The 19525-nt window shown below is 42.3% G+C and overlaps 1 protein-coding gene across 1 annotated transcript; it reads right to left on the reverse strand.

The window, feature by feature from the left end:
• Positions 1-301: 301 nt before the first annotated feature.
• Positions 302-18265, reverse strand: wapla (WAPL cohesin release factor a). Its single transcript, XM_086093297.1, has 20 exons — positions 17987-18265; positions 16439-16814; positions 15539-16199; positions 14661-14968; positions 13063-13193; positions 11567-11662; positions 10816-10989; positions 9120-9256; positions 7634-7745; positions 7320-7550; positions 7132-7243; positions 5755-5852; positions 5504-5580; positions 5258-5439; positions 4763-4878; positions 4313-4675; positions 3984-4194; positions 2954-3042; positions 2601-2696; positions 302-1445 (listed from the first exon to the last, which is right to left on the reverse strand). Exons 2-20 carry the CDS (start codon positions 16779-16781, stop codon positions 1380-1382), a joined length of 3603 nt encoding a protein of 1200 aa, XP_085949423.1. The 5' UTR covers positions 16782-16814; positions 17987-18265; the 3' UTR covers positions 302-1379.
• Between the last annotated feature and the right edge of the window lie 1260 nt (positions 18266-19525).

The following is a 19525-nucleotide window of genomic DNA, read 5'->3' on the forward strand; positions in this document are numbered from 1 at the left end:
GGTGGGGAGGGAAGAGAGGAGGTAGAAGGGGGGCGGCAAAAAAGTAGTCTAAGCATCTTTGTCAATGTCCATCAATTGCTTATGTACATCAGTATTTACATTCTACAATTCCATACAGAGCAGACATGTTTCAAAATCAAAGTTCATCACTGAGGGCTGCAGGCCCGTAGGCCGAGCGCATGTTGTCCGCCTAGACGGGCATGGCTAGAATGACTACACATGAGGGGGATATAAATATTTGTGTAGGGTGGGGAGAATCTTGTGGCTGGACATACGCAAACCCCCCCCCCCCCCCCCCCCCCAAAAAAATGTTTTTTTTTTTTTTAATACAAATGTATTTCCTTAAATAACAAGCAGGGTCTTCAATTAACCTTAATTCAAATATACGTTTTTGGAACCGCGAGGCAAACATGCTATTCTCAAGTGCACATACTCATACATGGCAGACCAAATTTGAGAGAAAGGTCACATATTTATTTGAGTTGAGCTGCTTTACTTCACATGGTACATTATTCATTGTGTTCGCAAGAGGAACGATGACTATAGCTTGTTCGTGGAGAATGATGTTCCCAATAAGTAAATGGCCCCAAGTGTACATTTTGGAGTCCATTCTGCCTGCAGTATGTCCAGCCACTGTGCTGTCCAATGACATAACAACATTTTTAGATGCTACAACAAAAAGGAGAGATCATTAAATTAAATAAAAAATATGATTACAATTATTTTTATTTTATTTTAAAATGCACACAGTAATTCACATCTGCAAGGTTAAAATTCATTGTGACACTATTGTACTGCGTTGTTGGATTTCAATTAATCTAAAAGCACACGCGCGCGCTAAGACAGGTCCGGATTGAGCCGCTGTCACTCCAAAAGCGTCCCCGATTTCATTAAAAGCAGATTCGGAATTCCTAAAATACAAATAAGAAACCCTCAAAAGGAGAACTAAATAAAAAGGGCAATGTGAGAACCTAAATTCCAAAACACATGAACTTTGACATTCAACTGCAAACTCGAGGGCCAGTGAATGCATGGAGACGTCATTACGACATGCATGAATGTGATCGTTTCTTCGTGCTGCTCAGCGAGTTCGCTCTTGGCTTTTGACGTGGAAGAAGAAGAAGAAGAAAAAAAACAAACAAGGGAACAGTCCGTGAAATTTCAGATGTCGCCTCTCCTCGACGTTGGACGAATGTGGACGGCGAGCGCTGGCTTTGGTTCAATTTGTGTGCCACCTGCTGGGCACGAAAACGACCACGACCACGACATACCCCCCACCCCCCTCCCCCCGTGCCCCCCAGTCCCGCCGTTCTGGCCAGAAACGGCCCGCCGCGTCCCCTCGGGTGTGCGGTCGGCGCGTTGAGTCTTAGCGTCCGCTGTTAGCAGTGCTCCAGATAGTCGATGACCCGGGAGATGGACTTCTGCCCCGTGGTGCCCACCGCACACTGGCGGACACAAACCACAACGCACATCAGACGGGAAAGTTGTGCGTTGGATCATAATCCCACTCTATCCAAATCGTTCCACTTGAAAACCTGGTTTTGTGTGTGTGTGTGTGTGTATTTAGATATCGTTGCTGCTTTGTGAAAAACATTTTGTTTAGTTTTTTTGGATGAAACTGAATGCAGACATCACAAAAACCTAAAAATAAAAAAAGTGGACATAGATGTTTTTCACATAGCGACAGTTTTAGCGCTTATTGAAACCTTGTCTTTTTAAAACCACGGTAACCTGTCAAACCGATAATCGTCCCGTACCAAATATATATAAATATATTGTCATTGCTATGTGAAAAACACTCATGTCCATTTTTATATTTTTGGAGGATGAAACTGAATACAGACATCACAAAAACCTAAAAAAAATATATATATATATAGCAGCGACTATATATTTATATATATTTGGCACCGGACAATTATCGGTTTGACAAGGCAAGACTAGGTTTTTAATAAACACTGAGCTGAGAGAACTGAGGAGGGAGGGAGCAAGACTCGAGACATTGCAAACATGGAAGCACTTTTGCTGTTGATTAATGTGCATCATCCTAATAAATAAATAAATAAATAATAGTGCCAGCGAGTACTAGTTAGCTCCAAGGACAACATAAGTTGTCCATGAGTCTATTCTAAAAATAGCTCACCAGTGACGGGACACTGTGACTTACTGAGAATGAATAATTAAAACAGAAGAAGACTTTTTTTTCTTTTTTTACGCAACGTGGTACACGTTTCTTAATGTATCAAAAATGTTCTATTTAGCTGAAAAATAAAATAAACTGTGTTCAATGAAAAAAATATTTACACAACTAAAAAAAAGATTGTAATATTTTTGCTCACCGTTCTCAACCTTGCTTTATGACTCCACAGACGTACGATGACTTTTTGAGTATCATTATATTTATTGTAATAATGGACTTTACTACTCTGTTAGCATGTATGTTTAAAATACAAATTTCTTTCAAAGTTCTTAACTTCTATAAAATAATTAGTGACGATAGTAAAATGTGCCTTAAACTCCAGAAGTCGCTATACAAAATGATCCAATTTCATTGATCAAATTAAACCCCGAGCCCAATGATGGAAATCGTGAGTACTCACAGTGAGGTTCATGAAGCTCAGGAACTTCTTGAGCATCTCCGTCATGATGGAGAAGTCTCCTTTGGGGAGGTGTTGCCTTACAGTAGTCACGTTCACCTGCCAGACACAAACGAGATGGTCTGGAAAGAAAAACACTTTTGCACGAGACCTTTGTCATGAAGAATGTTAAGCGCTTTGTTAATCAACAGTGGTTACTTTTAGGTACACCCGTATGATGAATGTTGCAATGAGTTTAAAATGGCAGGTAAAGTTGGTACCATTATTTTCTTTACATCATTATTTTATATATGAGAAACAGGTAAGCGGCATCCTGGAAAACATTGCGTTTGACACAAACAAATGCGGGGGGGTACCTGGCTGCCTTGGCAGAGGCATCCCAGCAGCAGAGCCGTGTAGGAGGCCACAATGCTGTCCTCCATGTGCTTGCCGGCATGCTGCAAAGCTTAAAAAAAAAAAAAAAAAGGAAATGTTTACCAGCCGCAGCACTATGTCCGATGGATGCAACTGAAAAGTGCAATTCCACCAAGAGCGGTTGAAACGCTTAAATTTCAGGGGTCATGCGAAAAAAGAAAAAATTGGGAGGTTCTACAATCTTTCCTGGCCTGACCTTTTCACGGTGTCAACTTTCAGGAACGGTAATAAGTCATTAGAGGAATATTTCGGCAACAAGAGAAATGTTTGCTGTCAAAAATGGGTGGATGGCTGACTTTTTCCACAGCTGATTTCAAACTCGGCAACACTGAACTTTAAGAGGGAGGTGTACAAACAAAGACAGACTGAAATTGGTTTATTTTTCAGTAAAAAGAGAAAACATTGGCAAAAAAACCTAACAAAAACCTCCAGCTCTAAACTTGTTGAAATGTCTTTAAATCATTCACTCCCAGACATTTTCACTGAAGCAATCCCCATCGCTTCCGGCTGTTTGACTGGATTTTGCAAGGCCCACAGAATATTGTGTTCTATTGCTATAAAATCATGGAAGCTACAAAAGGAAAGATTAGAGTCTCTTCTTTCACCAGGAAAAGTATATTTGTATCCGTTTCCATTTTGCAGTAATTAGCAATAGAATATAGCTAAGTTTCATAATTATTCACAAACCTGTTGAAAACACTGTCAAAAAGAGCTTGTTACAACATGGCCCTGGCTGATCTCTTATATTCTGCTGCCACCTGCTGGCCGTTTTTGTAATAACTACCACTGCTTTAAGCGACCTCTTCACGTAAGAAGCTGTATCAAAGCCTTCTGTTTGCTCTAGGATTAAAAAAAAACATTAAAAAAAACTAATTTATATTTGGGTTTCAAAGAGTTAAGAAAAAAAAAAGAAAGGAAAAATCCCTCTCAAGCTTTCAAAAGCGGAATAGTAGCCTAAAAACAAGCATCTACCTTTGTTTAGGTCCAACTCTTCGTCCTCCTCCTCTTTCTTTGGATTCTCCGGTTCGGGCTGGCTGTCGTTAGGCTCGGCCGCCACCCACTGGATCTCGCCCACGGTCTCCTTCCACTCGCCGCTCTGGTCCTGCGGCTTGGGCGCCTCGCTGATGAGGTCGTCGGTTTTGGCCTCGGCCAAGATGGCGGCGCGCTCTCTCTCCAGGAAGAGCTGGGAAGGAAGAGGCATTAAATAAAAGTGATGTTTTTTTTTTTTTTAATTGATTAATTATAGGCAGTGATTCTCTTGTGTACCTGACTGAGAATCACTGCTTTAATATGTTTGCTACCTTCACCAGGGCGGCCAAAGCGCCAGCGGCGTCAGGCTTCTCCTCTCCGTCTTCCTGAGCCTCGGCCGCATTTGACTGCACTGACTCTGCCGCGGACGCGTCGGCCGGCTTCTCCGCTCCGTCTTCCTGAGTCTCGGCCGCATTTGACTGCACTGACTCTGCCGCGGACGCGTCGGCCGGCTTCTCCGCTCCGTCTTCCTGAGTCTCGGCCGCATTTGACTGCACTGACTCTGCCGCGGACGCGTCGGCCGGCTGCGCCAGGCTGTCCTCCAGACAGAAGTCAACCATGGTGTACTCCATGTCCACAAAGAAGTGGCGGTTTCTAGAGCTGTACTCCACCAAATTGATGAGCAGGCCCAGACCCTGGAACGAGGATGCAGAATACACAAATAAAAATAAAAAGGTACACGTTGGTTGAAATGATCATTTATGAAATTTTAAACACCTTACCAGTACTCGCACGTCAAAGCGTTGTTCCTGTGGGATAAAACGCGGAACCCGGAGAACACAATTTAGCGCGGTGACAATGAGCGTATCCTGCTCGCCCGTCTTCGTGCTACCCCATTCTGCAGACAAAACATGACAATTGAACGTGGTCAGACGAATATGTGCAATATGAGCTCACATGTATAAGGTAACAAGGTGTTCCACAGGGTTCAACTTTGGGGCCTCTGCTGTTTTCATTCTGTCTGCTTCCCCTGGCTTATATCTTAAAAAAAAAAATGGTGTGTGTTGTTTTTTTTTACTTTACAATTTCAATTAATACCAAATTGAGCAATTCTATTCGGACACTTAAAGATTTATGATGGGGATCACAATAACAACACTTTCCGAATTCAAGGAGAAGAGAGCCAGATTTGATGAAAAGGCTGTTTCTTCTAATAAAGAAGGGTTCGGTAATTCCGCATAACCACACAATACATTATCTTCTAATTCAATCTCTACCGTTGTCATGGGTGAGGTTCAGCAGCACGCCGATGATGGCCCTCATGCAGTCCTCCACCGCCTTGCCCACGTTGCTGAAGCTACAGTGAGGCAGCGCGTTGGCGCCCGAGTCCGCCGACAAGGAGCTGTTGTTCAAGGCCCTGCTGTAGCGCTGGATCATATCCTCGCAGTAGCACAGCGCTCTGAAGACACGCAAGAAAACATGAAGGGCCTTACCGAAAGACTGTCGACAGTTTTGGTCCTCACCTTGCCGACGAGACGATGAGCTGCGAGTCCTTGTAGGCAATTAAGTAACCCTGGTTTTCTGGATTCTGCACGGTCACCTGTTGGCCCCCATAGGTGAAAGAAAGGATATCAATTAAGTGCAAGTAGAGGAGTCAAGGCATCTAACTGTAAAGGTGAAAAGCAGACTTTTGATGGTGCTGATCAATCATCAGCTGGATTAAAACCTCAGCGCTCAATTTGGCCTCGGGGTTGACTGACGGCGGAGAACTTACACTTTCAAGCACTCTCAAACATCTTTCGGCTCCCCATAAAGCCGCCACCAGGTTCTCCTTGTTGTCCTCTTGGCTCAGGTTTTGCACGCACTCTTTCACTACGGAAACGACGATGAAGAATGAGACAATGTGATTGGCGCATCAAAGTCAGCGGCTCTACTAACTCACAGCAGAAAGTACCTCCTAAACTGGATTTACACTGCAGGTCCCGGTGCCCATTTCCAATTTAAAGCCTCTATCCGATATGTTTGACTGCCTACTTTTTCATGAACATTTCAAGTGACACATATCCAATATGGCTCTCTTTATACTGACTCAACACATGAAACAGCAATGCACTGATTTAAACGAGGGCGACCTTGGCATTACGCCACCAGCTGCCTCAGCAATTTTTTCCTTCATTCAATGCTGGACACGCCATATTTAATCGTTTATGTATACGCTGTCGTTTAGATTTGCAGCGGGTTTGGCCAGACATGTGGTGGGAATATCAGCAATCGTTGAGCTCTTTCACAGAAGCTTCTAAGTTGGCTCAAGCGCTGTATAATAGTAGCAAAGTAACCAAATTTACAGGTGCTCAACTATTTTTTGGTTTTCGCTTTTGGTGCCAGACCTCGATCCCGATCCCCACACAAATAGCAGCGATTACTGCATTTCGATGAAGTCAAGATTGAATTGATGAGATTCATCTGATACGGTGCCATTGGCACAAATTTGATAAGAATCAGATTTGTATCCACATTTGTAAGTAACCTAATTTAAATCAGAAGATGTAATAATCCATGTTTGTTTTCCTGTATACATTACGCATATTAAAAGTGTGCCACTCTGTCCAGCCTCATGTGCAATACTAGAGCTGTGCAATTAACCAATTTCAATTATTACACTACACAATTACAAAATCAGCATAAAAAAGATTAATACACATTTTTTTGTTTAAATTTATACATTTGCACCTTTTTAAAAAAATAATAACTAATTTAATACATTTTGTTTAATCCAAAAATAACTTGCATAATTAATGTTTCAAATAATTTTGTTTGCCTTAATATTTTTTTTATGTATAAACATTTTCTTGTTTTGTACCAAAAAATAAATGATTGTCCTACTGCACAGTGCATTCCAATTTCAGGTTTTTGCCAACATAATGAAATAAATATTATTATATATATATTATTATAAATTCTGTTTGGTCCAAAAGGAACTTACATAATTATGGTGTTTCTATTTTTTTATTATTTTTTTGGTCCTAATATTTTTAAATGCTTAAAAAAAAATTGTTTTGAACCCCCCCAAAAAATAATCGTGATTTTAATTATTGGCAAAATAATCCCATAATCGAGCAGCCCTATAAAATACCATGATCATCTTATGTACCTTTGTCGACAATGTGGTCCAAACCTCCCAGGAGCCGCAGCTCTTCCTTGAACCAATCGCCTGCTCTTTTGGACGTCAGCGAGAGCAATGTCTCCATAGCAAGGTGGCCCGTCTACAAAAACAAAAAAAATTAGCCCATGACCCCTTAATTCAACTTGCTTAATTTCCAGTGACGACCTCCAACATACCGTGATGTTTTCCAGGTCCAGGTGTTTGTTGTGTACCGTTTCGCACAGCTTCCGGATCTTCTCCTTGACCTTAGCCACCTCCTTGGCGGTGAGCTGGTCCTGGTCGGCCGAGTAATCCTGGTCCAGCTCCAGCAACTTGATCATCAGCTCCAGGCAGGCACGGTCCAGGTCCATGTTGAGGCGGTCGCGACTCAGGATGTACATGAGCGCCGCCGTGCACAAGGCGAGGTTCTGACGGATTGCCGGCCAAATAATTTGAGTAAACAACAGTGAGGTGCGAGAGAGTGGCAATCATTACCGGACTTGCAACTGACCGGGTGCTGCGACGAGTCGCTGAGCATTTTGAAGACCTGCGCCACCTTGCCTCTTGCCCGCAGATGCATCCTGAAGCTGGGCATGGCACACCGCGTGGCCAGGCTGATTATACTGCGACAAAGAAAAGAGGAATTAAATGAATCAAACGGTGTCTTTACAGTCATGTGCCACCATTTGAGGAAAGAGTGTAAATGCGCGGGGCTTGGTTGATTATATGATCTTGAGCTTTGACCTTTTGCCACATTTCAGGCTTAAATTTTTTTTTTTTATCTAATTTTATATCTAAAAATCAACACCAAATGAGACACAATCATGAAGTGTAACAAAATGTATGCAATATCATGAACCTTTGTCTACAAATAAAAACAGAAAAGCAGCAATCAGTTTTGCACATCGAGAGACCGAAATTTTTGCCCATTCTTTCTTGCAAAACAGTTCGAACAGCAGTTTTTTAAATCTTTCTACAGATTCTCAATTGAACTCAAGTGTGGACTTTTGACTTGGCCTTCCTAACACCAGGATATGCTGCACTGAGAGAAAAGGGGGTGAGAAATTTCGCACACTAGGGCTGTGCGCAATTAATCAAAATCCATTACAATTATTACACTCCACAATTACAAAATCGGCACAATCGTAAACAAAAATAAAAGATTATTAATACTGAGTTGGTTAAATTTATATATTCGCACCTTTTCATTTTATTTTAAAATAACAAATTTAATAAATCTTGTTTAGTCCAAAAGGAACTTGCACAATTATAGTGTTTCAAAGACATTTATTTGTCTTAATATTTTTTAAATGTTTAAACATTTTCTTATTTTGTACCCCAAAAAATAAAAGATTGTACCAATCGTGATTTCAATTACTACCAAATTCATATTTTCTTCATATTCGAGGGAAAAAAAAGTTTGTAACAAATGAATTTGGTTCCACTTCACAATTGTGTCCCACTTTGTGTTTATTCTTCACACAAAATAATTTTTTTTATAGCTTTATGTGGGGCTAATACTTTAGCAAGGCACTGTAAAATGCACCCTTAGCATGTTTTATAGCATTTATGTCATGGAAAATTTTTCTTTTTTGCTATCTGCAAAAATTCCGCAAAGGGGCAACTGTTGACATTTTCCTCAACTTCGCAGCATGAATCTTAATGACAAAATATAAAAGCACATGCAGGAGACGGGTATGTTTTTGGTGTCATTCCAAAACTAGCATCATTCGCGCTCTAGCTGCTGAAATAATTTAAATCTGAAAACCCTTGGAGCATTTCCAAGATGCGCTGAAGCAGCGAGATGCGGGGTTATGAGCTTTGGCGGGAAGCGCGAGTCGCTTTTGAAATTGGCTAATACGCGGACAAATGTTAAGAGACAAGCACTTGCACCGTTCAATCAGTTTAATGAGCTACTTGGCACTCATATAAACCGTAGCATTAACGTATAAAAAAAAAAAATCAGTGAAGGCAAAGTAAGGGTTTCATCTTCTTACCTAAGGCATCTCGTGTTGAGCGGCTGACTGCTCTTCAAGCCCGTTTCCAGGTACTCAAAGTCGTCTGTGAACTCTTGATTTTCTCCAAACTCCACCACGTCGTTGAAGTGCTTGACGTGCTGCACCACCGTGTACAGCTGGCAGAATGCAAATGGTTGGGGTTAAAGACAGCTAATTGGCAAAGCAAGGGCGTGTGCCCAAACGAGCCGTCGCCTCTCAGGGAAACGCTTTATTCCTCGTCTTTTTCCAGTCAAATGGTGACATTAGCGCAGACAGTGGAGGGAAGACACCCTATGGTGGCATTCGGCTCCGTGAGGAGGACCTGATCACGTGACGGATTCACTTCACTTTTAATTGCTTTCTTTGGCTTAAACCAACAGATACGGCAGGGTTTGAAAAAGGCACAAAATCACAGACTGCTCATTCTCGTCACGAAACTTTTAGGATTCATGCACTTTTATTCCATAGTGAAATTGATGTGTTGATGTTTTGAAGCTTCTGCTGGACCTTTTGATATGAATATATGCATAGACAAAATCAATTTGAATTTGGCACATGAAAAGAGAAGGGCATAAACATGTCAAAAGGAAGCGTTTTAACTTTCAAAATGCATTCACCATCAAGAAAGTTGCTCGTTTCAGGCCATTTATTGAAAATCTGAGCATTTGAACATTAAATTGATGTCTTTTGCAAGCACCCCACGAATTTAGTATCGGTATCCATGCTATGGCAGCCTATGTCTAGCTCACAGTTGTGAGGTTTGGGTTCAAATACTGGCTCTATAGTGTAGATGTGAATGCTTATTTTGCAATATGTGTTCGAGGGTTGAATAATTCATGAAATAGAAGTATTATAATGCAATTTTTAAATCACAAAGGCTGCAATTTTGGGAGAAAAATATTGGGATATATTTTTTGTAAAATGTCTAGATAAGTTCAGAATTAAAAAGTGCATTCTACGTGTTTACATATCGGGGGGGGTTTTCCCCCATGAAACTTGAGAAGTTGAGGCGACAAAGCCACAGATTTACTTACAATATTGTTGTAATCTGCTTCATAACTTACTGATCTTTTTATGCCACACTTTTTGGGTAGAATTTTGTAGTCACAGTGTACATAGTTTCACAAGTTAACTGCAATTGAAGTATATACAACTGTTGTTTGACGTTCTCATTTGCTCCCAAAAACGTGTAAATACGTTCTATTTTATGCTAGCGCATACAGAAGGCTTTGATGCAGACTCTGAACTGAAGAGAATGCTTGAAACAATGGTAGTTATTACAATAACGGCCAGCAGGTGGCAGCAGAGTATAAGAGATCAACCAGGGCCATGTCGCAACATGCTCTTTCCCCCAGTTTTAAACAGATTTGTGAATTATGATGAAACTTAGCTATATTCAAATGCCAATTGCTGCAAAACGGAAACAGATAGAAATAATGTATTTTTGGTAGGTTCCATGTTTTTATAGTAGTAGAACACAATATTCGGTGAGCCTTGCAAAATTAGTCAAAATGGATGGGAGTGAATGAGTTCATTTATGACTCATTTGACTTTAATTAAGCATAAACCTAACCTAGAAGACCAAAACATTATTCTTTAATAAATGTCAAATGGGGACACCATTTTTGGTCAATGTCAAGATCTCAAGTTACACTGATCCAAATAACGAATGGCCTGTATTTGGGTCACAACTCACCTCCTTGTGCTCCTTCCTGCACTTGAGAGCTGTGACGATGTCCTGGTAGGGTCGCGTGGGAATGGTCTCTGATTTAATGACTTTGGGCGGGGGCGGAGGAGCTTTGAACAAGCCGTCATCTTTATGGGAGTTGCTGTCCTTGCCGCCGCCGCTTCCGCCGCTCGATAAGATGGCCTGGGGAGGAGGAAGAACGAGAGAGAGAAACAGGACTCAGGCGGCAGCCACAAAATCTGTTTAATGACATGTCCTGACAATTTAACGCAGCCGAATAGTCTGTTAAGCACACAAGTCCTTAATAAGTGCTTTTAACAGATGAGGTAGTGCAAAGTTGAGGGCAACTTTTGAAAATTGCTGTTGACAAAGTGTAATTTGCGAGTCCCTGAGCAAACATTGACTCGTTTGGTGGGGAGGAGGGGAGATTAAAACACAGTATTTTTGTAAATGGAAGTTCACCGCCAGGGCAAACAATTCCACTTGAAGCGAAAGAGACTAATTAGTGCAATTAAAAGCAGAACTGTTGACTACTGAGAGACCAATAAACAATATTCTGCCTTGTGCTCACGAGGGCCAACGGGGATTTGTGTAACAAATGGTAATGGTTCCATATTGCGGCGTGCATTGTGCGCTAAACAAAGACACACCCGTCTTCATCATCTCAACGGCGCTCCTAAGTGCCACGAGATTAATGCTCGACGTGGCAAAAATGAGAGCCAAACGCAATTTGTTGAGCGGCGGGGTGGCGGCGCCTTACCGGGGCTGTTTGCGATCGAGAGAGGGGCGGCACGGGAATCTCTTCGGGCTCCGGTTGGTTCCAGTGTCGGGCGTTGTACACTGCTTTGGCAGGGGACTGAAAAACAAGAAACGGTGGGTTAACTTGACATGATGGGCAGCAATAAATGACAGAGAAAAACTCCAGTCTAGAGCTGTCAAAATTAATCGACAAGTAACTATTTTAACTCAAATTTTCACTGAAGCAACCCCCTTCTGTCGGTGGGCTGTTTTACTGGATTTTGACTGATTTTGCAAGGCCCACAGAATATGGTGTTCTATTGCTATAAAAACATGGAACCTACTAAAATAAAGATTAGAGTCTGTTCTTTCATCAGGAAAAATAAGTATATTTATATCTGTTTTACAGCAATTAGCATTAGAATATAGCTAAGTTTCATCATTATTCACAAATCTGTTTAAAACACTGGGGGAAAGAGCTGGTTGCAACATGGCCCTGGCTGATCTCTTATACTCTGCTGCCACCTGCTGGCCGTTTCAATTTAGAAGCTGCATCAAAGCCTTCTGTATGTTCTAGCATAAAAAACATCACTACGTCTTTGGGAGCACGGTAATATTTAAAATAGAACGTATTTACACGTTTTGGGGAGTAGCCATTTTTTTTATTTAAAATTGTCCAAATCCTCTGATTTCAGCATATCAACAGTAATTGTTCAGGTGTGTTCTCATTCTACTGAAAGAGAAAACTGTGTCCAAACTTTTGACTGATAGTCTACACAACAATTAAATGGAGCACACTTGTGTATAATACGATGAGGTGACTTGTCATGGTGAGTTGTCATAACCTTCTTCTGAGGAAACCCACAACCCGTGATAAAATTGTTATGACACCACGGCTGTTTTTGTGTTCAAAAACATTTACAATGCGTTTTAAAAAGTTTAAATGTATTTACATTTCTTGCATTAAATGTCAGAAGTTCCACAAACAACGTCGCTGATGCAAAGTAGCCAGCAAAACAAATTCTGGACTTCCCGTACGCTTTAATAAAGCGCTTAACATAAGCTCTATTGTTGTACATTAACACAAAGCGAACACATGAATATTGTACAATACAAAGCACGTCAACGAGCCCGAGACGTCGGCGGCGGGGCGAGGAACACAAGCCCCCCCCCCCACCGCCACAAAGCACTTCCTGAAAATGACAAAGAGTGCTGTGCAATTATGTAACAACCGCACAGTGGGTTTTAGTGAACGCGCGCGAGGCGTAGCAGAAACGCAGTATAAAAGACGACGGACCAAAACAAACAACCCAAAGCTTATGCAGAGGATAATAAAGATAAACAGGCTGTACTGTGAATGCAACATGGCAAACTGGAGCAGAATAATTCAGATGAGGCTGCCCATAAGGTAATATTAGCAACACACATGCTTCATCGTGCAGCTGGAATGGGTTCAAGCATGGCTCTCACCAATTAGATGAGGCCAGGAAGACGAATATCGCATCATGACTCACAGACCTTTTTGGGCCCGCTGAAGATCTTCTTGAATCCGCTGCCGAGGTCCTTGGACTTTTCGCTTTGCTTCCCTGAGCGTCCTTTTTGGCCCTCGGTGCCCCCCGGACTGGAGTCGTCGGAGAAGTCAAAATTGTCTGCGGGAGGAACAACAGCGATGATGGCGGGCGACAAGAAGCATCGTCACGTGACGTCAGCCCAAATGCGTATTAACAATGAGGACATTGCCTGCTATGGAGTAAAAATAGATTGGAATGAGGAGGTCCTTTTTTTTTTTTTTAACTAATTAAAACAACAGCCTGACCGATTAATTGGCTGGCCAATTGTAGCCATTTCATAATCGGCAGTTTTTGTTGTTGTTGCCAATTTTGATTAAAACAATTTTTTTTACACATTACAACACAAGAAAAATAATGACATTCTAACATTCCTGCAAAAAAAATGGGGGTAGGATCATTACATTTTTGCCGAATTTTCTCTGTTGTAACAACAAAGTATTGTAAAACTACGTTGGCGTATTAGGGCCACGTATAAAAAAAAAATGTTGAGGGTGGGGCAATATTCCGAATTTTGTTGTCAATTTGCCACTTCATCAAGTAGCAAAAACTCTTGAAACATACTGGAAATTAAAAATAATAATAATAAAAAATAAAATAAAAATGTTTTCCTCTGTATACGTGACCCTAATATGCCGTCGTATAAAACAGTTCAAATGTTCTGCCTGTAATTAATACTTCTATAGTTGCAAGCGTCAATGTGCCAAAAAGGGATTTTTTTTCATCAATATATATATATATATATATTTATTTATTTTTTTAATCTGCAGTAAAAGCCTGTACCCCACTGAGGGGCGAACATTTGCAACACTAACAAATGTTGATTTCACGTCAGGATATGTTCAAGGTCGTAGTGTTTCCTAATGGCCTTTCTTATCGCAAGTCTTCAGGTTAAAAAAAATGTCCATGCCACAACAAAGACCATCGGACTGTTTAGAGAACCATTAAAACTGGTTGAGGATGCGAGAGAACGTTTAGGAAACATTGCGAGCTTGAGCGAACCCTCACGTGAATTCAGCATTCGCTAGCGCCGCAAACGTTCATCCTGCAGTAGGATGCGGGCTTGAAGAACCCAAAAAATTAAGTTATTCTATTCATTATCTACCTGTACATATTTTTTAACTTAATCGCCTGATTAATCTGTTATCGGAATTTTATTCAGCCAAGTATCGGAATAGGCATCGACCTCAGAGAGTCCAAAGAATCCATATCAGTCGGGCTCTAATTAAAACATTTCCCACGTGTCTTTAAATGTCTGCGAATTCCATCCAGTCTTATGCAAATGAGCCACTCCCCAACCCGCACCCCCCCAACTGCGCGGTGTGCCAACACAAGCACAGTTTTGCGTAACTAATTAAAGAGCGGGAATTACTTCGATAAAACCGCTACTTTTTTCCCCCACTAAGAAAACAACAGCGTTCAGCGTGGAGGGCGCTTCTCGCCCAAAGTCACCTGAAATAGACTCACGAGCGACCACAATGACAACAAGTGCTATGGAAAGTTGATTCACAGGATTTACATCGTGATCAATCTAAAGCGCCAGCAAACCTGTATTGCTGCTGGCCTGGCTGTCCTGGGAGTCGCTGGTGTGCGGGCTGTCCACGCCGGAGCTGAGCGCGGCCAACGCCGCCGCAGACGTCCTGGCCTTCTTCTCCTTGACGTTCGGGCTGTCGTCGTCGCTGTCGCTCTCGCTGAGGTCGTCGAAGCCGAAGTACTTGATCTTGTAGCTGCTCTTCCCTCCTGCGGCGCATTCGGAGGCCTCGTCGCCCTCTTTGGGCTCATCGGCCTCGAAGCCGAAGAACTCCAGCTTTGACTCTGCCTTGGTCTTCTTGGCCTTGACCTGAGTGGTTCTGTATCTACAAGATACGATCAAGTTTCACTGCAATAACACGTTTGTGCATTTTTTGCGCCCGTTTTTTTTTTTTGAGACTGTCATTTCATCGTACGATGGGTGTATTAGGGCCACGCAAATATTTTGTTTTGTTTTTTAGAGGGGGTTCATATTCTGAGAAAAAAACTCTTTAGAAAGTTGCAAATTTGTGAGAAAAAATATGCGCAAATTTAATAACACTTTTGTGCATTTTTTGCGCCCGCATTTTTTTTTTGAGACTGTCATTTCATCGTACGATGGGTGTATTAGGGCCACGCAAATATTTTGTTTTGTTTTTTAGAGGGGGGTAATATTCTGAGAAAAAAACTCTTTAGAAAGTTGCAAATTTGTGAGAAAAAATATGCGCAAATTTGCCACTTTATAAACTCGCAAATTTACAATTTTTTTCTTGGAATATTACACACACGCGGCCTCCACCCCAAAAAAAGAAGTAGATAAATTTATACATGGCCCTAATACACCGTCGTACATTTGGCGATCATAAAATCCTACTTGTAACATATTGTAATGATCCACAGAAATCCTATTCGCTCACCTTGTAGGTTTCGGCTGCACATCCGACTTCTTCTTCATCTGTCCCGTGTCTCCAAGGTCGGCGGGCGTGGCCGACATCACCAGCTCGTCTGCGCTGCGCTCAATCGAGTCCTGGATGGTGACGTTGCACACCGACACGCAGGAGGGGTGCAGAACCGTGTAGTCGCGGACCCTCCCGCCTCCCCTGCCCGCGGGCTTGGCCGCCACCTTTGCGCTGGCGGCGCTGTTGCTCGCAGAGGCAGAAACGGCACTGTTGGGTTTCTCTGGAGCACTTTCAACTCCGGGAGTCGCGTCGGCGTCGTCCTCGGGGAATAATATGTTAGACCGACCGCGCGACAGGTATTTCTTGCAGTTTGAGGCCCTGAGGGTGAACGGAGAAGGGGGGATGTTGTCCACCGGCTCTGGAGGCGGCCCCTGCTCGGGACTTTCTTCGAATGGCGGCGCATTGTTATTAGACGAGGAGGAGGTGGTCTGCAAGTCTGTGCGGCCACCTGGAACGTCGCTGGACTGCGCGATGGCCGTTTGAGGGGTGAAGACGGTCCTCTGGGTCCCTGAGGAATTGTGAGCCGAGGGGGCTGCCGTGTTCGCCGGGGACGCCGGCGTCTGGCTGCTCTCCGGCGCACTTTTGCACAGCGGCTTGCTATTTTCAGTTGCTGGCTTGCCTGTGAAACAGACAATAACACAAAGGAATTTTACAATATGTGACGTCATGAAAATGTACTTCTAGTACTTTTAATAATAGTAATAGTTGTGATGCCACACGATAAGAGGCAGAGAACTTAAAACAAATATGAAGCATCAAAACCATGCGTAAAGATATACACGATCATGAATACATGTTACATAGTCATACACAACTTTGCTGAACTGATAAAAACCTCAGACACAAACCACAACTTACTTGGAATTTTGGCCGTTGCGCTCGCCGTACTCTGCATAGCAGTCGCCACGACAGCGACGTTTTCAGCGACCGCCTTGGCCGCGCCGCCCTCGTCGACGCTCATGGACTCATCGTCGCTGTCGAACCCAAACGGGTCGTCCCCGCTGTCGCTGTCCTCCATGCGGGGCCTCTTAGACGGCTCGTCCGACTTCAAGTGAGGCCTTTTGGCCCCCAGCTGGGCCTTGTAGGTGGTCTCGCCCCATTTGGTGCTCAAGGTGGGCTTCCTGTTGGAGAAGACTTCTTCGAACTTGGAGTTGGCCTCGCCTCCCTTGCGATTGTACGTTTTACCAAATCTGGATGTCATAGTGGTGGCTTTATGTTACATATTATCTGTAACCTGAAACATAAGGACAACGTCGACATTACAGTCAGGTCGATAAATATTGGGACATGGACACAATTCTCATCTTTTTGGCTCAGACCAGCACCATAATGGATTTAAAATGAAACGATGAATGTAAAAAACTACAACACTTTCTGCTTTTTAAGGGACAATTGGCTGCTCAGCTATTCCATGACCAGATAGGTATGTGGTTCTTTTGTGTTTAATGACAAAAGCAGCAGGAAGAATTCTGAAGTCATTCTGGCAATATTATCCGCTCACCTTCAGCCGAATGTTTCAAAACTCATTGGACGGTGTGTCAAAGTGCAGATGATGGGAGTTGTAGCAGTTACGGCTGGAAAAAACTCCAGAAGTGTTGACAGATTATCTTTTGTTTACTTTGTGACACACGCCTGCATGTCTGACTTGACTGATTTTCATTAATCTATATGCAAGCTTGTTTTTTTGCTTTACAAAGTGAGTAATTTCTAAGGCAATGTGGCGACAACTGTTCTAAAGCAAATGCTAAACAACAAAAACACACTTTCTGAGCCACTTCTGTGAACGATCAGAACGGTACCACCTCTGCAAAAATTTGACCCAGAAAAAAAAACTGACACCCTTATACAATATCTGTAAGAGATCGCATGAAAAAAAAAAACAAGCGTATTACTGTTATTTTGTAGAAGTTGATGCAATTCAACGCTGCGGTGAAAACAGTTTGAATTTAAAATAAACTAATAATATATACCCGCTGTACTTATACAATGATATTTGACAGTGACAGCATTCAAAGTGAGCCTAGCCCAACTGCTAACCAGCTTTCAACACGTTTCCGTCAATTGTCGAATGCACGACACATTAAACACGCGTCAATTAGAAGCACTTTCAAAACACTAACTTCGCCCCTATGCTATTTTGACGATAAAATCAACTTTGGTCCGGCTAACAATGCGGCAATACTCCGTGCGGGACATCGGGTTGTAAAGTTCACATAAAGTTAGCCGATAGCTGTTAGCATTGAGTGCTAACAGCTAGTTTACACTTCGTATCTGATGGCAAAAAAAAACATCGGGAATTTTACGTTCGTTACGCAGCGAGGCTGGTAAATAAAGCAAAACACAGAAACGAGTTTAAGTAGCAAATATAATATTGAAAAAAATAGTTTGGCAAGTACTCTGCGTTACCTTTCAACTCCGGCGAAGGCTTGTTTGTTAGCCAGCCGGCTAGGCCTGATCCCCCAAACCAAGCGCGTAAAGTCCGCCACGCGAAGTGGAAAGAACGCCAGAAACGCGTCCCCCGAGCGGCAATTGCTCTCGGGGAACCGCCGGTGAGCAAACAAACTAAGCTTGCGTGTTCAAACGCGCTCTAAATACAGTGGATAATCCCGACTTTCGCATTTTGGAGCGCCACTGGCCGCCATTGAAATATCCCCTCCCCTCCTCGTTTTGCCCAGCCACAACCGACATGTAATGCGGGGCTTCCGAGACTTGAGGTAGCCAATCAGCCGCAAGGATATATCTTCGTGATGCAGTGAAGTAGAATCTGATTGGCTGTAAAGAAAATTCATCCCATAAATACACGATAGGGGGCGCTAAAAGACCGTAAAAAACTGCGTTGACGTCCATTTGAATGGATTTAGCTGATAAAGCGATTTTGTCACTCGTTCAAAGTATATTTTTTATATGTTGTATAGTACAGACACAGAATTTATTACTTGTCACCTACCAAGTTTACATAGAAGTTTCTCATGTTTTTATTTTTAACCAGTGCCACTACTACCATACACATCTGCATGTATCCCGCAATACTAGTAGCTTCCAGGAACTTACTAGTAGCCCTCAAGTAGTTTTGCCTCACTAGTAACATTTAGTTGTCCTTCTAGCATGCCAAAGTTGTCCAACTATTCTGCGGGAATGTCATATAGTAGTCAAAGGTTCGGTAATGGTGGAAAAATAACTAGTTACTAGTATGACACTGGTGTTCTACTAGTGCACTGAATTGTATTACTAATGGGAACACAGAGCATACTTGATATCCATCTTAAGGTCCATGTACTAGTAAGACAATTCAGGAATCGAGTAGACACGTTACAAGAGAGGCAAAACTACTAGTGTGAAATCTGGTGTTACAGTAATAATATGCCTATAGGCAGGAAGCTACTAGTTCGCAACATATGCCTACTCGTTGGGCCACAGTAGTTTACAAGAAGGCTTATTATTAAATTGTCGGATAAAAGTGTGGTACCAGTCGTGGAAAAGTGTTACTAGTAGCAAGGCACAGTTGCTGTACTAGCATGTTTGGACCTTGAACTGGAAAATGTTTACATAATTAAGTGCTTGTGTCAAAATACATTTTAATATTACTGTTGTTGTTGTTGTTTTTTACTTTTGCTTGCAATTATCGTTTCAAACCATGTAATAGCAGCAAAATCAATTCATCATCTTCCTGCTGTGCCTTTTCCACCAAAATGTTACCTTTGACCCTTTGGAACCACAAATATCTTAAATGCTTCAGATTATAACACATGCCTGTGGTCTGTGTCAAACATCTATAAAGTATTTTTCCATGTGGAGGGAAAGGAATACAGTCCGTAGCGGTGACGGACGGCAAGGCCGTCCAAATGTGTGCGGTCAGCGAAAAATGTGGAGTTGGGTGGACGCAGCTTTTGTTTGGCTCTTTTGTTGAAAAGCCCCTCGCCCAAAATGCACGCCAAGGCGACTAGC

The sequence above is a fragment of the Leptonotus elevatus genome, chromosome 13 (assembly GCF_054856555.1).
Source record: "Leptonotus elevatus isolate MCC_2025b chromosome 13, RoL_Lele_1.0, whole genome shotgun sequence".
NCBI lineage: Eukaryota > Metazoa > Chordata > Actinopteri > Syngnathiformes > Syngnathidae > Leptonotus > Leptonotus elevatus.